Below are 26,454 nucleotides of genomic sequence, written 5' to 3'. Positions count from 1 at the left end.
GCTTCACTTCAAACGCCTGCCGTCTAATCTTAACTGGGTGTTTCCTGTGACTCAAGAATCTGCCTTTCATCATGAGTCCCCTCCCTGTTGCATTTCTCATTATCTCCAAAAGTGCCTGGGAAATGTGCCCCTTCCTACTCCTGCCCACTCCTAACCTTAGCAAGCTGCTGCCGACGTCAGCCCCTGAGAACACCAGCAGCGAAGCTCGGGTTCCCGTGCACACTCACCTGCCTGTCCCTGGCACCTTGTCTTCTGTCCTGGGAAGACTCTACATCCTTTAATTTTTTTTAAAGTTCATTTAAGAGATACAGACAGACAGAGCGCTCTCATATACTGGTTTATTCCCCCAGATGCCTGCAATGGCCAGGACTGAGCCAGGTCTGAAGTCAGGAGCCAAGATCTCAATCCAGTCTCCCATGCGGCTGGCAGGAACCTGGTTATCTGAGCCGTCACCACTGCCTCCCGGGATCTGCAACAGCAGGAAGCTGGAGTCAGGAGCCAGAGCCAGGGATGGGACCCAGGTGCCCTCACATGGGACCTGGTGCTCTTAACAAGCATCCTAACTCCTGGCTTTTATTCTTCAGTGTAACCCAAGCTTTCAATCACTTTCTCAAATCCACAGTCTCTTGCATTCTGTCTGCTTCTGCTCCACCAGTAACACTGCTGGCAAATTCTCTGGACCTAAGCGTCTCAGCCAAAAACAAAACCAGAAACCTCTCAAAGACTTTCATTCTCAAGTTACAGACCCAGCTCTCTGACACCTCAAAATCACACCCTCAAAGAGAGTGGCTCCCACCTCTCCCTGCTCCAGGGCCCACTCCAATCTGGCTGCTATCCCCAACCCTTGCCCCCACAAAAGAAGTCAACAAGGCCACAAAGTGGCAGAGAAGGAATTTGGGGGAAAAAAAAAAAAAAAAAAAACTAGAAACAAGCTAAATGTTCATCATCAAGACTCTCCGCAAGTGCTTGTAACACTGAATTTCTGAAAATCTGGGGGAAGAAAGCACAGAGATAATTACGTTTTAAAAATCCTTTCCTGGGGGCCAGCGTTGTGGTGCACCGGATCAAGAAACTGCCTGCAGAGTCAGCATTCCGTCTGAACGCTGGTTCAAGTCCCGGCTGCTCTGCTCCAGATGCAGCTCCCTGCTAATGCACCTGGGAAAGCCGCAGAAGATGGCCCAAGTGCTTGGGCCTCTGCCACCCAAGGGGACGACCTGGTTGGAGTTCCAAGTTCCTGGCTTCAGTCTGGCGCAGTCCCAGACATTGTGGCAATTTGAGGAATGAACCAGTGGGCAGACGATCTCTCTAGCTCTCTCTGTAACTCTGCCTTTCAAATAAAAAAATTAAAAAAAAAAAATCCCCTCCTGTCCAACACAATTACCCTTTAAAACAACGGAGACAGGCACATAAAAAGGCAAGGGTGGGGGAGGGAGGATGAGAGTGGGAGAAAAGCAATGAGGATGAACACAAGGAAAAAACCCTCATTAATATTAAGTGCTTAGGACACAAGTAACACAGAGCAACTCTATTCTTATACGCTTTTCTAGAATAGGAACCTGAGGCTTGGAAAGGTTAAAGCATCCTCTACGTGACTTCTACACATTTTACCTCTGTCCATGAGATGATGGGCGAGACTGGGACACAGCTGTGGCCATGGCTGGGGAGGAGGGGTCTGAGTCTCTGCTAAGCTCACTGGGCTATCTGGCAGCAGTCGGCAAGAACAGGAATGTCCAACACCCCTTACCTGGCTTGCGGCTGTCACCTTCCTCCACCAGCCCCATCTCTTGTGGACGAGGAAACACCTGAGATTTGAGTCTGCAAGCACTGGGCTCAAGCAAGTTGTCCCCAGCCGCACCTCCCTTGTCTGCAGCAGTAAGCCAGGCACATCCACACCTCCTTTCCCCTCTGTAACCCAGGATAATCACCCGAATCCAGGAGGAAACACGTCATCACCACAGTGCACACTGGGTCGTAAGTGGGTGTGAGAACACTCCGCTCAACTTGTGAGTGACGGCTCTGCACTGCTAACCCCATCCGTTCAGTCCCTGAGGAGAAGCGGGCACATCCTCCCAGCTTCTTCCTATTCTAGAATCCGCCACAAGCTGGCATTGGGTTCCCACCTCACCTCTCTGCCGGCGCAGGCAAGCATGCTGCAGAGTATCCCCTCCTCTCCTGCCCACTATGCAATCAAACACACGCTTGGAATGCCAGTTTTCACCTCCCAAGAACTTTCCTGAAAACAGGCAGCCAAAGGAATTTTTTAACAGCTTGTTGAATTTCCTGCATTTGAGAAAAAACCTTAGAACTGAAGGATTAGGATGCTACGAGATGAAAAGTGTGTGGAGGCTCCCGAGTGTGGAAGTGAATGCGGCGAGACCCTCATGCTCAGGACCACCCTGCTCCACACCTTACTAGGATCCCTCTGCAGGAACAGCAATGTTCAGTGGCTGGCTCTCCTATCAATCATTCATCGGGGGCGGGCTTTGTGGTACAGCAGGTTAAGCCACTGCTTGGGCCACCTCATCCCATATCAGAGTGCCAGTTTGGGTCCTGGGTCCTTTACTTCTGATCCTATTTCCTACTATCACATCTGGGAAGCAGTGGATGATGGCTCAAGTGCTTAGGCCCCTGCTCCCCACAAGCAGACCCAGGAGTTCCTGGCTCCTGGTTTCAGCCTTGCCCAGTCCTGGCTATGGTGGGCATTTGAGGAGTGGGCCAGAGTATAGATCTTCCTCTCCCTCTCCATCCCCCTGCCTTTCAAATAAATAAATAAACCTTTGAAAAATGGTTTACTCATTGGTGAGTGAACCAAATCAAGATGGATCTCTCAGACAGCTTACTTACATGGAATGAATATAAAACAGTAACTTGGGGGCCGGCACTGTGGCATAGTAGGTTAAGCCTCTGCCTATTGCACCAGTATCCCATATGGGAGCCTGTTCGAACCCTGGCTGCTCTACTTCCAACCCAGCTTCCTGCTGATGATTCGGGAAGGTAGCAGAAGATGGCCCAAGTGTTTGGGCTCCTGCACCCATGTGGCAGACCCAGAGGCAATGCCCAGCTCCCGTCATTGCACCCATTTCCAGAGTGGACCAGCAGCTAGATCTCTGTCTCTCCCTCTGTCTGTCTGTAACTCTGCCTCTCAAATAAATAAATACATCTTTAAAAACAACAGGGGTCAGCACTATGGCACAGCAGGTTAAAGCCCTGGCCTGAAGTGCCGGCATCCCATATAGGCACTGGTTCTAGTCCCAGCTGCTCCTCTTCTGATACAGCTCTCTGCTGTGGCCTAGGGAATGCAGTGGAGGATGGCCTAAGTCCTTGGGCCCCTGTACCCACGTAGGAAACCTGGAGGAAGCTCCTGGCTCCTGACTTCGGATCGGCACAGCTCTGGCCGTTGCAGCCATCTGGGGAGTGAATCAGCAGATGGAAGACCTCTCTCTCTGTCTCTACCTCTCTCTCTAATTCCATCTTTCAAATAAATAAAATAAATCTTTAAACAACAACAAAACAGTGACTTGGTTAATCAGTCTAGTGAATACCACTAATACCATTTATTCCTCCTTTCAGTTCGTAAGGAATTTTTCCATTTATTTAAGTTCAATAAATGAGTAGCAACTGTCACTGTGCAGTTGTTGAAAATAAATCTTCAGAATATTTATTTCAAAAGAATCTTGCTGATTCTGGTTACATAACTCTTCTCTTTTGAAGTGAAGCCAGTCCTAGTTCATTAAAAAAAAAATGAAATGAAATCCCCCCCTGAGGGAAAGATGGGAGTGCATCCCAGGCTGCATCTCTGTTCCTTTCACTGCGTGCACTGTGCACCTGACAGATGAGCAGAAAGCCCCACAGGTGGCCCTGCTCTGCGCATTCACACAATGAGGCCAACGGGCCCAGCGGCGCCCTGGAATTCTGGCAGCGAGGCAGAACCAGGCAGGAAGTCCAGGACGTTCGCATATCCATGAGGAAGCGGAAGCCCCACATGGCTGCATGGGGGCTTCCCAAGTGTAAGGCCCCGGTGCCAGCAAAAGGCATCTACTCCAGATCAGACAGGTCCATTCCATCTGATCTTGTAGGAGAGGAGGAACAAAAGAGAGGCTGTACCTCGGTGCTCAGGAGCCTAGGACAGCACGCGCCGGGCCCAAGGACACCCGACGTGCTTGGGAACAGGGAGTGGCCCCCGTTGGAACCAACTCCAACCACACTGGAGTTCAAGCACCACTGGCTTTCCAAGGCTAACTGGTACTGACGCTCACCCGCGGGAAGTGGAAGCAGCTGAACTGTGAGCCCCTCCTAAATCCCCAGAGTGAACGCCTCCCGCCCCATACCTGAGAATGTCACCCCAGGGGGCTGCACTGTGGCAGAGCGGGGAAGCCACTGCCTGTGGTACCAGCATCCCACGTGGGTGCCAGTTCAAGTCCTGGCTGTTCCATCTCTTATCCAACTCTCCGCTAATGGCCTGGGAAAAGCAGTGGGGGATGGCCAAGTATTTGGGCCCCTGCACCCATGTGGGAGACCTAGATGAAGCTCCAGAATCCTGGCTTTGAGCTGTTGAGACAATCTGGGGAGTGAACCAGTATTTGGAAGATCCTTTCTCTTTCTCTCTCTCTCTGTAACTCTGCCTTTCAAATAAAAAAAAAAAGTAACCCAATTTGGACACAGGGTCTGGACAGAGATGATCAGGCTCAGTGAGACCACTGTCATGGTCCAACACCACTGGAGTCCTTGTCACAGCGCCATCTGAACGGGGACACGCATGGAAAGCAGATGATGTGAGGACAAAAGAGGAAGATGGGCATCGCCAAGCCAAGGAGAGGAGCCCGGAACAGGTCCTTCCCTCCAAGGGGCAGAACCCAGTCAACAAGTCCAGCATCCAGAACGTCCCAGAGGGCAACCAGCCTAAAACACGCAGCTAGCACTCTAGACAGACAATCGTCTGCTGGCCAGGGTACAATCTTGGCAGTGACAACACCCAGCCAGCTGCCCTGCGCAGCCCAGGAATGAACACTGTACGCAAATTCAGCCAGATGCAGCATACCAGCCACGCCAGCATCACAAGAGACATTGACAAAGCGATCACCTGCTCCCAGATTCTAATTCTATCTCTACTGGGAGATCTGGCCATGATCTCCAGAGTTTACATTTCAAAAAGGAGGGGAAAAAAAAATACCAAACATTCAACGCTGAGTGCAAAAACAAGGAGCAAAGTGAGCATTTAGCCCAGCAGTTAGGACACACGCATGCCCCAGCAGAGAACCTGAATCTGAACCGTGGCTCAGGCTCTGGCTAATGCGGACCCTGAGAGGCAACCGTGAAGGCTCAGGTAACTGGGTTCATGCCACCCACAGGGGAGAACTGGGCTGAGTTCCCAGGTTCCAGCGTCAGCGTGGCCCCTTCCCGTTCAATCGCCACTGTAAGCATTTGAAGAGTAAAACAGGGGATGGGCGCTCTATCTCTTTCTCTCTCTGTCTCTCCACCTCTCCAATAAATAACATTTTTTGAAAAAACTACAACTGCCCCCAAATCAAAGAGAAAATCGTAAGTCATGCAAACTCGTAGGCCTGTTTCTTCAGGGAGGCGTACGCACTGGGATCCTGGCACAGAGCACGGACACACACCACGTCTACATCAAAGCACCCTAATGATGGATGAAGCGTTCTACACCAACAACGAAACTGCTTAACAGAACGTTCGATCCAAATTTTCATAGGATGACTCATGCCTACTAAGAGCTGGGCCTCCTCCCATCTCTTCCGTGGCTGCCAGGTCTCAAATCCTTCCAGCCAAGTCCACAAGAACAAACATGTCACAGAAGGAATGCCGTGGCTCTCGGACGAGTCGGAGGCTCCCCTCCCCCCCGAGGCAAAACCACAGCAGTCTGGGTGCTCTAAGTGCTGGCTCCAAAAGTGGGTGCCAGCAGCCAGAGGCATTCTAGACGGGGAGCCACACACGCTCATCTCAGGCAGCCCCTGAGACGCAACTCCACGGTTACCTTAGCTGTGCAAGGAACAGCTTCTCCAGGTTCACGTGAAAGCCCTTCCTACTACACTAGCATCACCAAACCACTGGGCCACCAGAGATTCCTAGAAGCTGCCGTTGCTCTTCTGCTTCTAAACAGGACAAGCAGAACCATGTTGACCCCGAGGCAAAGGCTCAAGGCCACCACGTGGACTGCACATGTCCTGCAAGGACAAGGAAATCCAGCCCAGCCCAGCTCCAAGCCCACGGTCCACTGGAGGGACACCCATTCTGATTCATACACTATGTACAAGCAGTCACCCTAGGGACTATTTTTAAAAAAGCAACCCAGGGGAACATCTGCCAGCTTCCATCGCATAGCAATGCCACCCGAGTGTGCCATATCCACTGCTTCACCCGGACAGCCTGGGGATGCAGGCCCGGGGATGCAGGCCTAGCATCCCTCAGTGCAGGGCGCAGGTTTAAACACTGTTAGTTCAGGAGGTCCAACAGCCAGTGGGGAAGAACTCCTACTGAGGCTGGAGCCGTGTCACCCAGGGCTCCTGTGTGCCATTTAAAGATGATCCTACAAGCTGAAGTGTCTTACACACACCAGTGACTTGACTGGCTTTGTGTTTCTAAAACAAAACAGAACATTCTGGAAGAGACGTGCATTTATAAAGAGTACCAGAGAGGGAGTGGGCTTGTGAGGGGAGGGGGCGAGGGGTACGAGTTCAGCCTCAGAGTGAAGACTTCCACAAAGCAGTGGGTGAGCTGCTCTCTGGTACGTGTTGGTACCAGAATGCAATATGCCCATGCCAGCACTGTGGTGCAGCGGGTTAAGACACCACCTGCAGCGCCAGCATCCCACACGGGCACTGGTTCAAGGCCCAGCTGCTCCCTGCGTGCTCCCTGGGCTCCCTCAGGCGCCCACAAGCACCTGAGAAGATAGGGAATGATGGGCCCCCGCCACGCCCAGCCCACTGTCGAGGCCATGTGGGGAGTGAACCAACGCACGGAAGATCTCTTTCTCTTGGTCTCTGTCATTCTACCTTTCAAATAAACAAAATAAATGATTAAAAAATACAATGTGGTATTCCATCCCTCGTTTTGATTAAAAAAGTAAAATCTGAGAGATGTGACTTTGATCAGTATTCTAGAAGCACGGCACCGGCCACTGGATCTAAGATTTGCAGGTCCAAGGCACAGTTCTGGCCCCGCCCCCAGGGTATCTGTGGTGAGAACAGCTGCCCTGAGAGCAAAGACCGCTCAGGAGAAAGGGGAAGGGGGGAGTCACGGCCCCCCTGTCCTTACCCCACGGTCTGCTCCCATCATCACTGAGAGAGTCTGGTAGATCCAAACATCGCATTCACCAACAGCAGACCCTCAGACTGTGGTGCCCGGATCAGTGCACGGTGAGAAGCTGTAAGGACTGCCTGTTCTCAGCCCCCACCCAGACCAAATGCATCACAAGCCTTGGGGCTGGGACCCCAAAACCAGAGTTTTAACAAGTTCTCCAGGTGACTATAATGCACACTCAAGTTTAAGAACCACGAACAACAATCAGTGGGATTTATTTACAGTTTTTACCATAATTTCTGTTTCTGTTAAAAATTTCCTTGGCATTTCGAAATTGCATTCATCGTGCAGATAAAGCTCCCCTGCCTGGGGTCTCCCTTTTGGATCCCACTCTCCCACAAGGCGGACACCAGTCTTGTCTCCACTAGCCTGACCTTGATCCATAGCCTATACTTACTTATTTTCACTTTACTTGAAAGGTAGAGAGACACGGAGACACACAGAGAGAGACAGAGAGAGTTCTTCCATCTACTGGTTCACTCCCCTAAATGCCTGTGGCAGCCAGGGCTGGGCCAGGCTGAAGCCAAGAGGCTAGAACTTGATCTGGGTCTCTGAAGTGGGCGGCAGAGACTACAGTACCTGAGCCATCATCTGTTGGCTCCTACAGTGCGCATTAGCACTGAGCCAGGTCTCAAACCCAGGCACGCAGATAGGGGACGCAGGTGTCCCAAAAGGCATCTTAACTGTTAGGCCAAATGGCCAGCCCACCACACTGAAATCTGATTATCTGAGGCCGGCACTGCGGCACAGCAGGTTAAGCCACCTGCTTAACCTGGCAGCCCTTCTTACGGACAGCGGTTAGAGTCCCGGCTGCTCCACTTCCAATCCAGCTCCGTGCCAATGTGCCTGGGAAAGCAACAGAGGGTGGCCCAAGTACTTTTAATACTGGGATGGAGTTCCATGCTCAGGCTTGGCCCAGCCCAGCCCCAGCCATTGCTGCCATCCAGGGAATGAACCAGCAGATGGAAGATCTCTCTCTGTCTCTCCTTCCTCTCTCTGTAACTCTGCCTTTCAAATAAATGAATAAATCTTTAAAAAAAAAAAAAGAAAGAAATGAAATCTGATTGTTGTGGCTGTAGCTGACACTACCCTTCACAGCCACAACAGGCGCGGGTTAACTGTTTCTCAGTTAACAGGGCGCTGAACTGAATGCTAAAGTCAAACAGAAGAGCTTGCCTTGTTCCTAACCTGGGTGCCACCCCTTCCACGTGTTCTGTGGGCAGTAAAATTTAAGTTCAACTCCATCACTCCTCACACGCTCGCTGAGATTCAGTGCATGAGTACGTGGACAACTCTCTCATCACTGGGTCTTCCCCTCCCCCAAATCTGTTTTTCGTTTCATTTCAGCCCGGATTTCTGTGGCCTATTTCTCTTAGCCTTACTTGTCTGTAAATTGTCAACGTTTATATGTGAGCTTCGGCAAAATTTAAACACAGAATTGTAGATGCAAACAGCAAAACATCAAAACAGCAGTCACACAGCAGATGACATTATTTATAACTAGTGTCCTGTTGTGTCACAGCCAGAAAGCTTCCTAGCCTTAGTTCAGTCTACTCCTCCCCCAGCGCCCCTCCTACCAAGGGGACATGTGGCCACCGCCCTTCTCCACACCCAAAGATGCCTGTAGACCGAGTCACTGTCAGAACAGTTACCACCAAGCACCTTGCATACCACAGGCAGAAGGAAGTCAAGAGACAAGCGATGTTTAATACTGCTCCAAGGGAAGTGGCGAACACAAAAAGAGACAAGCTTGTTCCCTAAATCAGCACTGAGGCTTTGTCAAAACAATCTGTACCCATCTTTATCTTGCCAAACACGTGCAAATCTGTCTTTAAAAATTATGCTAATTAAATTTTTGCCAGTCCTTTCTAAACTAAGCTGTGTTGTGGAAACACACAGGAGTGCATGTACATGCACACACCCACACACACTCACATACCCCCCACGCAAACACCCACACACATTCACACACACCCCATGCAAACACCCACACACACTCACACACACCCCCACGTGCAAACACACACACATACACCCTGAAACCTAGGAAAATTACTAGCCCTGGATGAGTCAAATGCAGACTCTTAACTTTTATTTCTAAAATTGGATAATGAAAATGCCAAATTCCAACTCTAAGATTCATCTTCCTAAATTTTTTTTTATTTATTTGAAAGCAGAGAGAGAGAGGGAGAGAGAGAGGGACAGCCACACAAAAACACAGAGGCGCCGGCACACCGGGTTCTAGTCCCGGTTGGGGCGCCGGATTCTGTCCCGGTTGCCCCTCTTCCAGGCCAGCTCTCTGCTATGGCCAGGGAGTGCAGTGGAGGATGGCCCAGGTGCTTGGGCCCTGCACCCCATGGGAGACCAGGAAAAGCACCTGGCTCCTGGCTCCTGCCAGGATCAGCGCGGTGCGCCGGCTGCAGCGGCGGCCATTGGAGGGTGAACCAGCGGCAAAAGGAAGACCTTTCTCTCTCTGTCTCTCTCTCTCACTGTCCACTCTGCCTGTCCAAAAAAAAAAAAAAAAAAAAAAAAAAAAAAAAAACACACACAGAGGCTTTCTTCTGTCTCTTGGTTCACTCTCCAGATGCCTACAACAGGCTGGTGCTGAGCCAGATCAAAGCCAAGAACTCAACGTTGGTCTCCCAAATGGACGGTGTGGACACAAGCACTTGAGCCATTACTTGCTGCTTCCCAGGGTGTACATCAGCAAGTAGCTGGAAAAGGAGCTAAGACGCAATGCAGGCACTCCAATCTGGGATGCGGCTGTCCCAAGCGACACCAAACGCCCACCAACTCTGAGACTCATTTTTAAGAGGATAATTTTAATATATGCTCATGGACAGCAAATAATTTGGTACATTCTGGGTCACAGCACATTTTTTTCAATAAATATAATTTACACATGTTGTAACAGTACATACAGATATACAGTTGCACAAGCTTTGACAAATGCATATGGCCACATAACTACCCCGAAACCATGTCAAGCTGTGTCGGCCAACACTGCTGCCCCATGTGGATATGGAGAACTTGAAACGTGGCCACTCCAAAATCAGAGACAATGTCAGTGTAAAAATGCATGCCACACTTTAAAGATTTGGCTCAAAAGCCAAAGCATCTTATTAATAATTTTATACTTACCTTGGCCGGTGCCACGGCTCATTAGGCTAATCCTCCGCCTGCAGCGCCGGCACCCCAGGTTCTAGTCCCGGTCAGGGCGCCAGATTCTGTCCCTGTTGCTCCTCTTCCTGTCCAGCTCTCTGCTGTGGCCCAGGAGGGCAGTGGAGGATGGCCCAAGTCCTTGAGCCCTGCACCCACATGGGAGACCAGGAGGAAGCACCTGGCTCTTGGCTTCGGATTGGCACAGCGCACTGGCTGTAGCGGCAATTTGGGGGGTGAACCAATAGAAAAGGAAGACCTTTCTCTCTGTCGTACTCTCTCTCTTGCTGTCTAACTCTGCCTGTCAAAAAAATTATAAAAAATAAAAAAAATAATTTTATACTGACCTTATAAACTTTAATATTTTATATTTTAGGTTAAGGAAAATATTATAAAATTGATTTTACTTGTGTGTTTTTCCTTTTATATATTTATTTTTAAAAGACTTATTTTATTTGAAAGGCAGAGTTACAGAGAGAGGGAGAGAGAAAATCTCCCATCTGCTGGCTCACTTCCCAGATGGCTGAGACAGTTGGGCGGGGCCAGCCCAAAGCCAAGAGCCAGGAGCTTCATCTGGGTCTCCCAGGTGGGTGGCAGAAATCCAAGAACTGGCGCTCATACAGGATGCCAGTATCACAGGTGGCAGCTTAATCTGTTGTGCCACAACACTGGCCCATTTGTCCTTTTTTAATGTATCGATTAGGGGCCAGCACTGCGGTGCAGTGGGCTAAGCCTCCGCCTGGAGCACCAGCATCCCATATAGGTGCCAGCTTGTGTCCTGGCTGCTCCACTTCCAATCCAGCTCCCTGCTATGGCCTGGGACAGCAGTGGAAGATGGCCCAAGTCCTTGGGCCCCCCTGCACCTGCGTGGGAGACCCAGAAGAAAACTCCTGGTTCCTGACTTCAGATCTGCTCAGCTGCAGCCACTGCAACCATTTGAGGAGTGAAACAGCAGATGGAAGACCTTGCTCTCTGTCTCTCCCTCTCTCTGTTACTCTACCTCTCAAATAAATAAAATCTTTTTATAAATGTTATCTGTTAGAAAATTAAAAGTCTGCATACATGGCTCCAACGCTGTTTTGATTAGATGGTGCTTTACCCCTATGCAGCTGACAACCCTTTCCCCATTCTTAGCTCGTTCCCTACCACCGGCCACCATGGACGGGTTTCTCTCCTCAGGGTCTCCCTTTTAGGACGCTTTAAAAATATCATCTTGCGGTTTATGATTTTCCATGCCCACCTTCCAATGCTTTCATATTTTTAGGCAGTTATTTTTAACTTTGCAAGATCTTAAAAATCCTTGCCTTATAGTTGTCATTTACTAATATCATTTTCCTTAAGGCGTTCCCAAGCTGGGGTTGGGGGCCATCACAGTTGCATTCCAGCAAATGAAAGGAAAGGTTCCTGACTGAATGGCGACCATTGTGCACACACACAGCAGCATCCATTCACAGACCCCCTCGGCAGTTGGGGATCCGGGCCAGAGCTGGGACCCTCCCCGCCTTCCTGGTGTTCAGCCTCGGGGAAGTGGGAGAACGCTCTAACTGTGCTAAGAATAGGCGGTGCAGAAATGGAAAGCCGTGAATTGGCAACATTTCGAGGTGGGGGTGGGGAGACAGGGACAGGCCTTGGCCTTCAATGGGTCTGCTGGTGGGACTCAGGGTCAAGGCCGTGCAGAGACCCTCACCTCGGCCCAGCCCATCCTCGGCTGGCTCCTTCATGTTCTGCTCTTCCTCAATTCCCTTCTCATGAAACCAAAGTCAATCCCAGCTTCAACAGTCGCTCACATTTCCTGCTGCCTTGCTCTTTTTTTAAATGCTTATTCATTTGTTTTTGCTCACTTAAAAGACACTGCAATAAGAGAGACAGGGAGGCAGAGGCAGGCAAGGAGATCTTCAGTCTGCTGGTTCACTCCCCCAGTGCCTGCAATGCCCGGTCTGGGCCAGACCAACATGACGAGTCCAGATTTGAATCCAGGTCTCACACCTGGGTGGCAGGGGCTCAAGCAGCTCAGCCATCATCTGGTGCCTCCCAGGTACATTCACAAGAAGCGGGATCTGCAAGTGGAGGCAGGACTCCGTCCCAGGCCCTCCGCTACGGGATGCAAGCTGTGGCTTAACCCGCTGAGCCACACGCCCACCTGTTCATCCGCTCCTCGCTCAATCTTCATACAGTATATGAGTGTATGATCCTTTCCGATCTTCCAGAACATTCGAAAACCACTGCAAGCCACCTCCTGTGTTCTGCTGGGTTAGTATGGGAGCTCGATGCTGGTCTGTCTGTTTCTGAGCCCTTGGGATCCCAGACCCTGGACCCTGAGCAAGTCCCCCGGTCACCCTGCCTCTGCCCCTTCCCTGCACAGTGCCCTGGAGAAGAGAGCAAAGCTTCTCGAGTCTGAACGTTTGGCCGCCTGCCCGCTAAGGAATGGGGTAAACTCTTTGCTCTGTGGTTTTGTGTCTGAGCCCTCTGCACCCTTCCTCCCAAGACAGGTCTGGGGGAATCTCTCCCCAGCAGGGGCGCAGTCTCCCAGGGCAGAACGGTGCCAGCGGGAGGCCAGCTGTGGGCCTCGCATGGTTTCCAGCGACAGCCCTGAGAGTGCAGGACACTGACACTCATCTCACCAGACCTGTGCTGAGCCCCAGCAGGAGCCTGGCTGGGCACTGCCACTCCACCTGCAGGGGGCGCTGGAAGGGGAAGATCCCGCTTCCCAGCAATGCCCTGGGACAGGGTTGCTCATTCGGGGGCTTCCCTGACCACCAGGCAGGACTGCCAGGCTGTGGGAGGGTTTGCAGATCAGACACTGTGCTGGTAGATACAGATGCTACGGAGAAAAAATACAGCGCACCTTGCTATGGCACCAGCTCTGGTCCACTGTGGGGAGGAGGGAGTCAGACAGTCACTTACATACATACATACATGATCATTACATGCACACGATTCTGACATGTAATCATGTTGGAAACAAGTCTATGTCTGGAATTTTAGAATCAAATAAAAACACTCTCCCCAGAGGGGTACTGCCAATGCTAGAGGAAGGAGTTGGTTTCCTCAATTACAGAAAAAAATAAGAAACCATTCAGTAAGCATCCCACAGGTATCATCTCCAATAGTTACAAAGACTCTGCAAGTTCTCTATTTTATAGATGAAGCAAATGAAATCAGTGTGTAGGGGTGGGCATTTGACTCACTGGTTAGCACGTCCACATCCCATGGGAGAGGCATTCGACTTACTGGTTAGGATGTCCACATTCCGCATCAGGGTACCTGGGCCCCTGCCACTCATGTGGGAGACCTGGATCGGTTTCCTCGCTCCCAGCTTTGGCCCAGTCTGGCTCTGGCTGTTGCAGGCATTTGGGGAGTAAACCAGGGATGAAAGCACTCGCTCTCTTCCTCTCTCTCTCTCTCTCTCTCTCTCTGTGTGTGTGTGTGTGTGTGTGTGTGTGTCTGCCTCTCAAGTAAATAAATAAAAATGTTTAGCAAATGGATTTATGGCTGCCAGAAGCAGCAGGCCGCAGGGCGTGGAACCTGATAAGCACTCAACTGGTAGGCATAGGCGTATTAAGTTAATTTTTTTAAAAAAGATTTATTTACTTATTAGAGTAAGTTACAGAGAGAGAGAGGGACAGAGAGAGACAGATCTTCCATCCTGGTTCACTCTGCAAATGGCAGCAATGGCTGGGACCGGGCCAGGCCGAAGCCAGGAGCCTGAACTCCATCCGGGTCTCCCATGTGGGTGCACTCGGGAGATGCCATCACCCACTGCCTTCCCAGGCACACCAGCAGGGAGCTGGACGGGACAGGGAGCAGCTGGGACTTGAACTGGTGCTCAAATGGGATGCAAGCATCACAGGAGGTGGCTTACCTCGCTGGGGCACAGTGCCAGATGCTCAATTAATGTTATAAAAAATAGAAAAATACAGAAGACGACATTTTCTGCCAGAGAATTAGGCAAGGACTACAGGTTGCGTGTATGTGGTACTGCATGAAGCACTCCCAGACCCGGCCCAAAGGATGGGCCTTGACATCAGAGCCCTGAGCTTCATACGCGTGGTAACGCTATGCACGGTTTCCGTTTCAGTCTCGCTGAAACGTAAGGAAGCAGGTGGCACCATCACGCAGCCCTGTGTGCCACATGTGCCCCTGAGTGTCACTCTGAACATGTGCTCCCCTCAGAGGAGCACGGTTTTGATCTGGAATTGGGTCAGCTCTCCCAGGAATCTTTTCCAGGGAGGAGGTGGGCGGTCAACCTTCTCAGAGGCAAAGGCGCAAAGAGGTTAAGGGTGCGGGTTCAGGGCCAGACCCTTTGGGCTGTGCCGTCTAAGTGTGAATCCAGGGTTGTGGGGTGACAACGAGAGATGAGAGAGAGTCATCTAACTGTGCAGGCATGGGCTCCTTCTGTACAAGGACAAAAACAGAAACTTAACCGATCAGGCAGCTGAGAGGATTAAACAAACTAAAGCGGGAACGTGTGCCCTACAGAACCCAGCACATAGGGAGTGCTCAGTAAATGCAAAGGAGAACATAGCTCCTGACTTCACCCCTGCGGATCAGTCCAGGTCCACCGTCCCTGCTGGGCGGTGTGGACAGTCTGGGGTCTCCTGCACTTGCAGGGAAGTAGAAACCGCTTCTGGCCGGCACAGCAGCTCAATAGGCTAATCCTCCGCCTGCGGTGCCGGCACACCAAGTTCTAGTCCCGGTTGCCCCTCTTCCAGGCCAGCTCTCTGCTGTGGCCCGGGAGTGCAGTGGAGGATGGCCCAAGCACTTGGGCCCTGCACCTGCATGGGAGACCAGGAGGAAGCACCTGGCTCCTGCCTTCGGATCAGCGCGGTGCGCTGGCCGCAGCGCGCCAGCTGCGGTGGCCACTGGAGGGTGAACCAATGGCAAAAGGAAAACCTTTCTCTCTGTCTCTCTCCCTCTCTCACTGTCCACTCTGTCAAAAAAGAAAGAAAGAAAGAAAGAAAGAAAGAAAGAAAGAAAGAAAGAGAGAGAGAGAGAGAGAGAGAGAGAGAGAGAGAGAGAGAGAGAGAGAGAGAGAGAAGAAAGAAAGAAAGAAAGAAAGAAAGAAAGAAAGAAAGAAAGAAAGAAAGAAAGAAAGAAAGAAAGAAAGAAAGAAAGAAAGAAAGAAAGAAAGAAAGAAAGAAACCGCTTCTACGTCTTTCTGCTCGGCCCACCAGAACTGCTGACTCAGGTCACCTGAAACAGACTGACTCAGCAGAACCTAAGAATGGAAGCCAGGGCAACAGTGAAAAACCCAAGAGTGAGTCACGGCAAGCGCTCAATGTAAGCTTATTAAATGGAAATGGAGAGACAAATATTTGGAAAAAGGTCTTTAGAAACTGATAAGACTTCAACAAGTTGAGGTTCTTTGAGGTCAGATGAGCGTTCCCTGCCTCTTTTATGTTCATTCATTCATGCGTGTTGGTGTGTGTGCGTTTAAATCTACGCCTCTGCTTCGATCAGTGCAAAAAAATTCATGGTTTCTTCTGCTTCTACTGGAAATCTGACTCACAAAAAAGTGACCAAAAGTAATTTAATCAAGGTTAATTTTAGATTATGTTTTTAAAAAATATTTATTTGAACAGTGGGAGAGGGAGAAGAACATATTTCCAATCTGCAGGTTCGCTTCTCAAATGCATGCAAAAGCCAGGACTGGGCCAGGGCAAAGCCAGCAGCCAAAAACTCAACCCAAGTCCCCTACATGGGTGGCAGGGATCAAACTAATTGAGCCATCACCCGCTGCCTCCCAGGGTGCACATTTGCCGGAAGGCGGAATCAGGGGCAGAGCTGGGGACTTGAACCCAGAAACTTCAATATGGGCTATGAGTGTCCCAAGCGGCGTATTCACTGTTGCATCAAACACCCACTTTTTTTAAGTACACATGAACCCAACCTCTGGGAAACCGAGTTCACGCCTCCTCTCTTCCTGAGACTCACCGAATTTGACCTGGACATGACATCCCATTGCTCCAGGTCAGACCAGACACCATGTGGCTATCATTACACCTGCCGAGAACTCGCCCTTAGAGAAGGTTTTTTGTGTTGTTGTTGTTGTGTTTTTTTTTTTTGGCTTAGTCTTTGCAAATTAAAGCCCTCAGTCCCTCCCAGTCTGTATTCATCCTCAGAATCGCACATCTGCCAACAGATAAAGGAACGACAGCCCACCTCCACTCAAACAGACCCACTATTGCAGAGAAGGCAGTGACCAGACAGGACCCCTGGGGAGCTATGACTCAGTGACTCCCCAAATGATGTCATGACCCCATCAGGAGGAAAGACGTTGTCGCTCCCCCTCTTCGTGGAGGAACGACACAGGACCCTGCGCTGTTCTTTCGTCTGCTTGGCCCTCCCCGGGTTTGCTGCTGGTTCTTCCCGGGTTGGCTACTGTCCCTTCCACCTCCGTGGAAGGGCGGTTCCCCCTGGCCACTTTCCCCACTTCCGCAGGGGAGCAGCACACCGCCGGCCGGCTCTCTCGGGGGCTGCACAGGTGTTCCCCTTAGATGTTCCCTTTAGATGTTCCTGGTGCATGCCGTCTCTCTCCTCCTTTATAGTCCTCCTCCGCCAATCCGTGCTCGGCTGCCCACACGCCGAGTACGCTGCTCTCCTCCAATCAGGAGCAGGTCCTACAGTTTATTGGCTGAACTGGAGGCAGCTGTGTAGAAACTGTTTTCTTCTCTCCCAGCGCCATATTGTGGGAGAGCAGATGCATAGAATAAGTCTTAATTCCAGTAACTTAGTCTAAGTCCGGGCTGCTCCCCACAGATCCCCCTTTCTTTTTATTTTTTGGCGTTGATACACGCCTGTCTTCGGTGTCCCGTGGCACACACTCTGCTCTGCTTGCTAGAGTTGCCCGCAGGTTCTTACAAGTCCTATCAATCAGGCAAACCGAATCCGGGTCCTCTCTTCGCCATGTTGTGAGGAGGTTTTTAGGCGCTGATGCGTGCCTGTGTTCGGTGACCTGCGGCTCATACTCTGGTCGAGCCGCCTGCTGGTGCTTACCGCCTTACTAATCAGGCAGACCGAATCCAAGCCTTCTCATTGCCATATTGTGGGGAGGCCTATTGGTGTTGATTCGTGCCTATCTTCGGTGACCTGCAGCTCATACTCTGGTCGAGCTGCCTGCTGGTGCTTACCGCCTTACTAATCAGGCAGACCGAATCCAAGCTCTCTCATTGCTGTGTTGTGGGGAGGCCTTATTGATGTTAATTCGTGCCTGTCTTCGGTGACCTGCGGCGCATAAGCTGCTAGCCGCCCGCAGGTGCTCACCGCCTTCCTAATCAGGCAGACCGAATCCAAGCTCTCTCATTGCCATGCTGTGGGGAGGCCTTACTTCTCTATTTCTCTATCTCCGGGCATTCCTATCTCTCCCATTTTACTTCTATCTTCCAGCATTCCTATTTCTCTCATTTTACTTCTAAACTTCTGTTTCTCTTATCCCCGCGGCTTCCCGGCGCCTGCCCCGAGGCTGCTTCTCGGCGGCTTCCCGGCTGAGCCGCTTCAGCCCGCTTCTCTCATCTGCGCGGCTTCGCGGCTCTGCGCGGCTCGGCTTCGCGCACACACTCCGCGGTCTCGCACTAGCCCAGCGTTCCCTATCTACTTGTGCCCCGCACGCTCTCTCTGCGCACGGCAGCCTCCGCGAGTCACACAGCGTAGCTTACGTCTCCGCCACTAGCATTCAATCCAAGTTCCCCGGGCTAACCTGGCGAATTCAACCCAGCTCACGTCTCCGCCCCACGATTTGGCTTCCCGTCCTTTGCTCCCTGGGCTAATCAGATGGATCCCAACCGGGCTTACGTTTCCGCTTCTGGTTTTAACTTTTCGCCCCCTATTCCCGGGCTAACTTGAGAATCCCAAAGTGGCTTTCGTCTCCGCCTCGGCCTGCCCCCGCAGCTTCAATTTCCCTAACATTTTTCTCTACCCGGTATGTTTCCCCAAGCTTTCCTCCAACAATACTCCTCCCTCATTTCTCCTGGCTTCTCCCCACAGTCCGTATCTGAGTCTGTTTGTTCTAGCTTTCACTTTCGCTTTCGCCCTTAGAGATTTCTCCCAGCTTCCCCCCGTAGTCCGTATCTGAGTCTATGCCTAGGCTTTCAATAGCTTCTTCCGGCACCTTTTTCGTCCGGCTTTTCCCTAGGCTGTTTGCTAGTCTCTCTCTCTGGTATTTTCCCATTTCTTCCCGTTTCTTCCCTCCTAAGTTTCCTATCCGAGTCACGGCACCATTATGTTGCTCCCCCTCTTCATGGAGGAACGACACTGAACCCTGCCTAGGCTTCATATCCGAGTCACGGCACCATTATGTCGCTCCCCCTCTTCGTGGAGGAACGACACAGGACCCTGCGCTGTTCTTTCGTCTGCTCGGCCCTCCCCGGGTTTGCTGCTGGTTCTTCCCGGGTTGGCTACTGTCCCTTCCACCTCCGTGGAAGGGCGGTTCCCCCTGGCCACTTTCCCCACTTCCGCAGGGGAGCAGCACACCGCCGGCCGGCTCTCTCGGGGGCTGCACAGGTGTTCCCCTTAGATGTTCCCTTTAGATGTTCCTGGTGCATGCCGTCTCTCTCCTCCTTTATAGTCCTCCTCCGCCAATCCGTGCTCGGCTGCCCACACGCCGAGTACGCTGCTCTCCTCCAATCAGGAGCAGGTCCTACAGTTTATTGGCTGAACTGGAGGCAGCTGTGTAGAAACTGTTTTCTTCTCTCCCAGCGCCATATTGTGGGAGAGCAGATGCATAGAATAAGTCTTAATTCCAGTAACTTAGTCTAAGTCCGGGCTGCTCCCCACAGACGTAAGCAGCCTGGAATGCGGGGCCAAGATGAGCAAGGGCTTGGCCAGCAACCGAGGGCCCAGTGGGCATGGAGAGCAAGGAAGAGCCAAGCCACAGGGCTGGAAGGGCCGGGGCTAGAGATGACACGTGTGCACAGGGGACAAGGACAGCGACCCCGCCAACAGAACTGATGTACACAGACGCCAAGACGGACGCAAGCCCCACAGGGAAACCTGGCAGAAAGCAAAGAGAGGCCTTCGCGACGCATTGTCACTGGGCCTCAGCAAGCTCACTTCTCTCCTGCTCGGGGGACAATAGGCAAAATCTGCCCACCACGCCGTACAATCCCACCCCAGCCCCCACCAAAGAATCCGCACCCTCTTCTATTGCAAAGCTCCCCCCTGGACTGCTTCCTTAGCTCCCGCTTATTTGGGGAAGAGGTGCAGAAACCAACCCTCGACTCTGCTTCATCCTCTCCCTTTCTGGTTCAGACAGCCCTCGAGTACGCCCATACTCACTCCTCCCATTCACTCCTCAACCCTGTGCAGCCTGGCTCCTGTCCCATCACCCCACTGAGCCCATTCTCATTCAAGTCAACCAATCGTGTTCACGCTGTCCAGTCAATGGAAGCTTTGTTTTAAACCTGTCAAGTAATTCAGCGTACTCTGAATTGCCAGGAAGAATGAACTGAAAAAGGAACACCACCATCCTGTGGAAGTGTCTAGGCTAAGAGGCTGAACACCAAGCTCCTTAACAGGTGGATGGCCTTCTACGGCCTCACGGACCCTAGGGACATCATCGTGTGTGATCTCCCTTCTTCCACACCCTCTACCCAAGCCTCACCTCTCTTCACTTCGCTAACTCCCACTCCTCCATCAACACTCAGATCAGCAGACAACTCCCCCAGGTCTTTCGTGTTATCTCCATCCTGACCCCAGCCCAGGTTGCAAGGGATCTTTCGCTTGTCCATGAATTAGCTGCTGTTGCACTGATCACTCTGTCCTACTTCTGTCCATCGCACCAAACAGGCTCCATGTTTCCCACGGACAGAAGCATCTTAGATACCCACCTGACCAGAGAGAAGCAACCACCCCTACAGTTGTCCTTCTGTCCTCAAGAGGGGTCCTTTTGAGCCCTGTATAGTATGGCTACAGAATATTCTGGAAGTACCTCCTCTTGCCACACTGTTGGCTAAAACTTGGGGGGGAGGCGATGCCCCCTGTGTTGCCATGGTAACCAACAGTCTCAGAACACAGACTTCTGACAGTTGGACTTTCAGCCACTGCAGCACAGCGCCTGCAGGATCTCTACCGTCCTCTGGTTCAGGAGTTGGTGGCACCTCGTCCGTCCATGCGGAGAACCCCCAGGGCAAGAGCGTGACGGTCTGGGTGTGTGTACATGATGTGCCTATGCAAGTGTGTGTTCTTCCATCCTCTCAAGCTTCTGGGGCACCTCAGGAAAGCTGGACTGAAATAACAATGTCATCAGGAAAGATGGGCGTATGAACGGCTATAACCTATCTGGAAAGCAATTTGGTGCTGTCACAGGCTTTTAATACACTTGTGATATTTGTTCTGTTCTCCCTACAGGAAAGTACAGGAAAACAAATAAGAGACACAGCAGATTTACAACAGATGGCCATTAATAAATAGTAATGGTCTTAATCATACAGTGATCATTAATAGGTAATCAATGAATAGTCATGAATAAGAAGTAAGATTAAATTAATAAATTAATAATGAATAAGAAAGTAAATTAAAAAGTACAGAATGGCTATGAATGTTTACTGTAGGCTGTGGCATAAAATTTAATAATCTGAGTTTTCACTGATGTTATGCCTACATATTTAAGGATGTGGGAATATATGTATAAATGTATACTATACACGGTTACATACTTGTATATATAAAGAAAAAAGATTATAAGGAAGTCAATCCAACTTTTAATAATGACTATCATTCTCTCTGGATGCTGAAATCATAGATGTATTTATTTCCACCTTGGTACCTTTCCGTATTTTCCAAATCTTACACAACATTCATCTTTTTCTTTTATGATACAGGTTCCTCCAACTGTAATAAGACGGATGGTGAGCGGAACCGGGTGGAGAGGCCTAGCAGACAGGGTTCTTCTGTAAGACAGAGGAATACCTTTCCCGACCCCCATCGGAGAGGGCAAAAACAGGATGAACTTCTATCTGGGTAGTGCCACACGGAATAAAGAATGGATAACGGTATTGCTTAAGTGCTATCACTCTCTTCTTCTCCCCCATACCTCCTGTTTGTTTTTTTTTTCTTTTGAAGATTCAGAGTCACGGGAAACCTTGGATCTCCGCCCTTGAACTCCATGGCGAACTCCCAACACTGCAGCGACTACAGCGACACAGAGGACTGCATTTCTGACCGCACGTCCAACCTGAGCCTCTCCATAGGCTACTTCCCTTGTGAGCACAGCTTCTACTCGGACACGCCCTCCTACGCTGACTCGTCTTCTGTGGATTCCTCAGTCCACCTGCTGCCTCCTATTCAAGGGACATGGCAGACGGAAAGCACAAGGAGACGCGTGCTGCGCCGAGACCAAGTGAAGGACAGCCCTGAGCAGTTCTGTAAACTGAGCATCGCTCTGGCCTGGGACATTGATGTGGACTCTGACTGTGAAGACACAAGAACAAACTGGGCTCGAAGCGGTGACCAGCAGTGGACAGACAAGTACCCAGCAGAGAGCACAAAACGGACTCTCAGCAAACTGGGTGATCTAATGCAGAAGCTGGAGACGTTCCTAGAAAACAAGAAAAATGATGAAGAGAACGACTCCGTGTCCCCTGCTTCTACAGAGGAGGAAGACTCCCGGCTGTCCAGCACCTCCCCTCCACATCTGGCTCAGGTCGGTCCTCAAGAACGTGACACCGGTCGAGACTCGCTCAGGCTCAGGTCACCAGAAGATGTCATTCAGTCCCCAGACATCCCTCGAAGGCTTACGGAAGATGAATCTGCTGAGATGAGCGTGCAGATCTTCCCAGGGAGAAGGAGGGATGGGCCTGGTGCGGACAGGTGCACCGCATGGGGCCTTCTCACCTACTGTGCGGCGAGGCTGGTTCCTTGGGCACCTGACATGGCGAGCAGTGGGAGAGAGACAACAGCAAGGCAGGGAGCCAGGGTGCAGCTGGAGGGAAAATAGTGAGGTATGCAGACGGAGAGAGGAGGGCAGGTCAGAGAGAAGGGCTAACAATTGTAGCAAGAATGATGCGTGCAGGCATTAATGACTGTTGACACTTCGCCTGTGCAGTTGGGCTACGTGGGTAAAATGGTTTGAGAAAGCCCAGACTCCACTGCTGTCGACATTACGCCTAACCGATCCATCCTTTGCCTTCCTAGCAGATGACAGCCCAGGCAACTGGCAGCCAAAGGACAAATGTGTCGCTGACCTCCTTTATCTCACTGGAGAAGCTGGAGAAGGAGGACCCGCGAGGCAAGGCCACTCCTCCCAACACCCACACCATCTTCTGCCTGAACTTTGGGAGATTCTTCCGCTGGCTGAGGAAGCAGGTCCTCTCCCCTCTCCGGAGGCGAGACCAGCCCGAGAAGGCCCCTGAGGCCCCCCGGCAGAAGGCACCAAGGAAAAGACACTGTCGCAGAAGCAAGAGGATCCAACCCCAAGAATCTCTCGAGGAAGGACCCTGCGTACCCTCAAGTGTTTTGTTAGCTCCTGTTCCACAGTCCCTATAGGTTCGCTTCTCCCCAGTAAGCAGAATAAATTTTCTCATCACTCACACCTCTCACAGCAGCACCATCCCAGCTCCCCGATCAAAGGCTGAAAGGTACTCTTAGGTCACTGCAGGCAGCATTATTTATGCTCCCCAAGCTGAAGGCATTCTGCTGCTACCCTCTCCCTGCTTGCCACATTTCACCCTCTTGTTTTACGTACCATAAACTCAAGACCCCCGTTTCAGAAGGCAGCAGTACAACGTATGAGATTCCCACTGTGGTAGGGTTTTAGTTGAACGTCTGTGGCCTGAGCAAGTAGCAGCGGGCACTGGGTCACTCGCAAGCTCGTTTCCATTGCTGGTGTTTGAGGAACTCAGTCCTGGGGAGCCACCCTGGTGGTAGCACATTGGTCGGCTCTAGCATGTTGGCAGTAACCAGTGGCCCACTTAGGAGGAATGTGAGGGTTGGAAATGCTATGTAACTACTCCAAGCCTCCTTGATAAGATGGGAGAAACAATGATACACACCTCATGGGGCTGTTGTGAGAACTAACCAGATAACGCAAGCACTTGGCAGTTATCATTGCCCTTGTCCCTGTGAGTCATCCTCCTGAGGATGTCCCCACAAGACTTGACTCCTGGGATGTCCAGAAGTCAGAGTCTGAGTCAATTCTCACTGCAATATTTTTTCCAACAGAAGCAAAGTATTTACCAAAAGTTAAGGTTTTCAGCAGACCTGGACCTAACCAAGTGCTTTCCCAACCCATCCCACCGCACCCGCTGAATTCCTCCGTAACTGTCATGAGCTTGACTTCCTTGGGGAAGGCCATCCTCAACTTTTTTTTTTTGGACAGTGAGAGAGAGAGACAGAGAGAAAGGTCTTCCTTTTTCCATTGGTTCACCCCCTAATGGCCGCTGCGGCCGGCGCACTGAGCTGATCTGAAGCCAGGAGCCAGGTGCTTCTCCTGGTCTCCCATGCGGGTGCATGGCCCAAGGACTTGGGCCATCCTCCACTGACTTTCCGGGCCACAGCAGAGAGCTGGCCTGGAAGAGGAGCAACCGGGACAGAATCCAGCGCCCGGACCGGGACTAGAACCTGGGTGCTGGTGCTGCAGGCAGAGGATTAGCCTAGTGATCCGGGGTGCTGGCCCATCCGCTCCCTGTTATCAGGGGCGACTCCCCTCGTCAGTGCCACAGTCACCTCCTCACGCACCCACAGGCTGAGTCCTGGTCTCCAACCCCAGCTTGGACTGCCATCGAGTTCACACGGAAAACCACGTGATTCCAGTCTCCAATTCCTTCCTTCCCTCAACTGCAACTTCCTATTCCCTGCCTTCCAACTCGTCCTTCCTTCTTTCCACAAATACTTAGCACATAAGAGTGACAGATAATTTTCTAGCTTCCCAAAAGGAACAAAATAATCTTTGGATTCAAGTGGTTTCTTACTTAAGAGGTAAAGCCATAGAAACATACAGTTACAAAGGGTGATGAGTTTGTAAAATGGACTAAAAGAATAGGGGAGGGCACTTGGCACTTAGGTTAAGATGTCCGTATCAGAGTGACTGGGTTCCAGTCCTAGCTCCAGCTTCCAATTTCAGCTTCCTTGTAAGGGAGACCCTGGGAGGCAGTAGGTGATGGCCCATGTAACTGGGTTCCTGTCACCTACGTGGGAGACCCTGACTGGCTTCCTGGCTTCCCAGCTTCAGCCTGGCCTACCCTTGGTCATTGTGGGCCAAGTTTACTTGGAGAGTAAACCAGCAGATGGCACCTCGCTCATACACTCTCTGTCTCTCCCTTTGCCTGTCAAATTATGAGATAAAAATGGGCCGGCGCCGTGGCTCACTAGGCTAATCCTCCGCCTTGCGGCGCCGGCACACCGGGTTCTAGTCCCGGTCGGGGCGCCGGATTCTGTCCCGGTTGCCCCTCTTCCAGGCCAGCTCTCTGCTGTGGCCAGGGAGTGCAGTGGAGGATGGCCCAAGTGCTTGGGCCCTGCACCCCATGGGAGACCAGGATAAGTACCTGGCTCCTGCCATCGGATCAGCGCGGTGCGCCGGCTGCAGCGCGCCGGCCGCGGCGGCCATTGGAGGGTGAACCAACGGCAAAGGAAGACCTTTCTCTCTGTCTCTCTCTCTCACTGTCCACTCTGCCTGTCAAAAAAAAAAAAATTATGAGATAAAAATGAAAGAAAGAAAAATCAATTCAGCATGGTACAGGAGGGACTGAGTTTCAAAGGTTCCATATATGGGACCCTGGCGTCACAAGTGTGATTAGTCCAAGGTGGACGACTTCGAGCTGGTGGACAGTGGTGTGGAATGGAGTTGTGAGGTCTTGGTCGGATACTAAGATGGGGCGGGGGGCGGGGGGGGGGGGCGGTGGATAAGACAGCCTAGCGGTAGACAAGAGATCCAGCACAGGGCCTTTGGGTCATGCAAACATGCTCAAGGTCACATGCTGAGACTCTTCACACCCACATGTCTCACTCTGTCCATCCTCCTGAGAGTGCTCTTCCAGGCCGCTCACCCGCTCAAATGCCCTGCTCCACCTCTGCTTGCTCTCCGGCTTCACCGAGACATGCAGTCCCGTCAGCACACCTGCTACCTGGCTTTGATGCACTTCCCTATTCCTCCTTCCCAAAGTGTGGCCTGTCCACCACACCTAATGCCACTCACAGTGTACACAGGCATCTGCTCCCAAAGCGTTACAACATTTCTTCATTTATCTCATGTGAAAGGCAGGGGACAGAGAGAAACAGATCTCCTGTCTGCTACTTCACTCCCCTGATGTCTACAATAGCCAGAGCTGTACCAGGCCAAAGCCAGAAGCCAGGAACTCAGTCCAGGTCTCCCACATGAATGGCAGGGACCCACATAGTTAAGCAAGCACCTGCTGCCTCCCAAGGTGGGTGTGATCAGGAAGGTGGAATCAGGAGTGGTGCTAGGATTCAAACCAAGGCACACACTAACCACTGTACTACACGCTTGTCCCAGCCAGATCGCTTAATCAATACTCATCAAATTCTCCAAGGGAGCACTCTTCCTTCTTGTTAGGGTCAACACACAAAGTCTTAGGGATTTCCTTCTCCCTTCCCCAACTGCTGGGGCAAACGACCTCAAAGAGCCTGCCCTGGTGTTCCAGTGAGGCCAACACTAATCCCTGCACGTAATGCTGGCCACAGCCTTCCTTAATGTGTCCCCCAATCCCTGCCCTGCTACCCCACAGCAAGCCCTGCACTTTTCAGCTCTCTACATCCACTTTACCCACAGGCTGTGCAAGCACTTGAGGGCAAGCACCAGGGCTTCGGACTTTGTTACTGCAAAATCAGCACAGCAACCCTGACTCTGCACGCGTCTCTGATGCTTTCAATCCGTCCTACTGCCCTGAATTTTCCCTATACAATTTTTAGAAAGAGAAACACAACAGTGGAAAGGGTTGCTATTCTTTAAGATTAACGGTGGTGGGGGAGACAAGGAGAAGAGAAAGTGGCCATCGGCAGAAGGGCCCAGTGAGTGGTGACCAGAGG

The 26,454-nt window shown here is 51.4% G+C and overlaps 2 protein-coding genes across 11 annotated transcripts in view; one reads left to right on the top strand and one right to left on the bottom strand.

The window, feature by feature from the left end:
- The window catches only part of PPFIBP1 (PPFIA binding protein 1), a 176,265-nt gene that overhangs the window by 71,210 nt on the left and 78,601 nt on the right, over nucleotides 1-26,454 (bottom strand). Inside the window, exon 1 of one of the 5 annotated variants that reach the window (XM_070049539.1) lies at nucleotides 20,301-20,468. The exons of the other annotated variants lie outside the window; for them this stretch is intronic. The gene's annotated coding sequence lies outside the window, so the exon portion shown is untranslated. Of the gene's footprint in view, nucleotides 1-20,300; nucleotides 20,469-26,454 lie in introns of those variants that run through there. 5 annotated transcript variants of the gene reach the window in all.
- On the top strand, nucleotides 20,475-23,000 carry C9H12orf71 (chromosome 9 C12orf71 homolog). 6 transcript variants are annotated; one of them, XM_008259459.4, is made up of 5 exons: nucleotides 20,475-20,619; nucleotides 20,821-20,916; nucleotides 21,294-21,432; nucleotides 21,535-22,114; nucleotides 22,606-23,000. In XM_008259459.4, exons 4-5 carry the CDS (start codon nucleotides 21,578-21,580, stop codon nucleotides 22,954-22,956), a joined length of 888 nt encoding a protein of 295 aa, XP_008257681.3. In that variant the 5' UTR covers nucleotides 20,475-20,619; nucleotides 20,821-20,916; nucleotides 21,294-21,432; nucleotides 21,535-21,577; the 3' UTR covers nucleotides 22,957-23,000. The 6 variants fall into 6 exon arrangements, with proteins under 6 accessions (XP_008257681.3, XP_008257686.3, XP_017198792.3 ...); XM_017343303.3 differs by having other exon boundaries at nucleotides 20,484-20,730; XM_008259462.4 differs by having other exon boundaries at nucleotides 20,485-20,646.

The sequence above is a fragment of the Oryctolagus cuniculus genome, chromosome 9, assembly GCF_964237555.1.
Source record: "Oryctolagus cuniculus chromosome 9, mOryCun1.1, whole genome shotgun sequence".
NCBI lineage: Eukaryota > Metazoa > Chordata > Mammalia > Lagomorpha > Leporidae > Oryctolagus > Oryctolagus cuniculus.
This window is presented reverse-complemented; position numbering and strand designations above follow the sequence as displayed.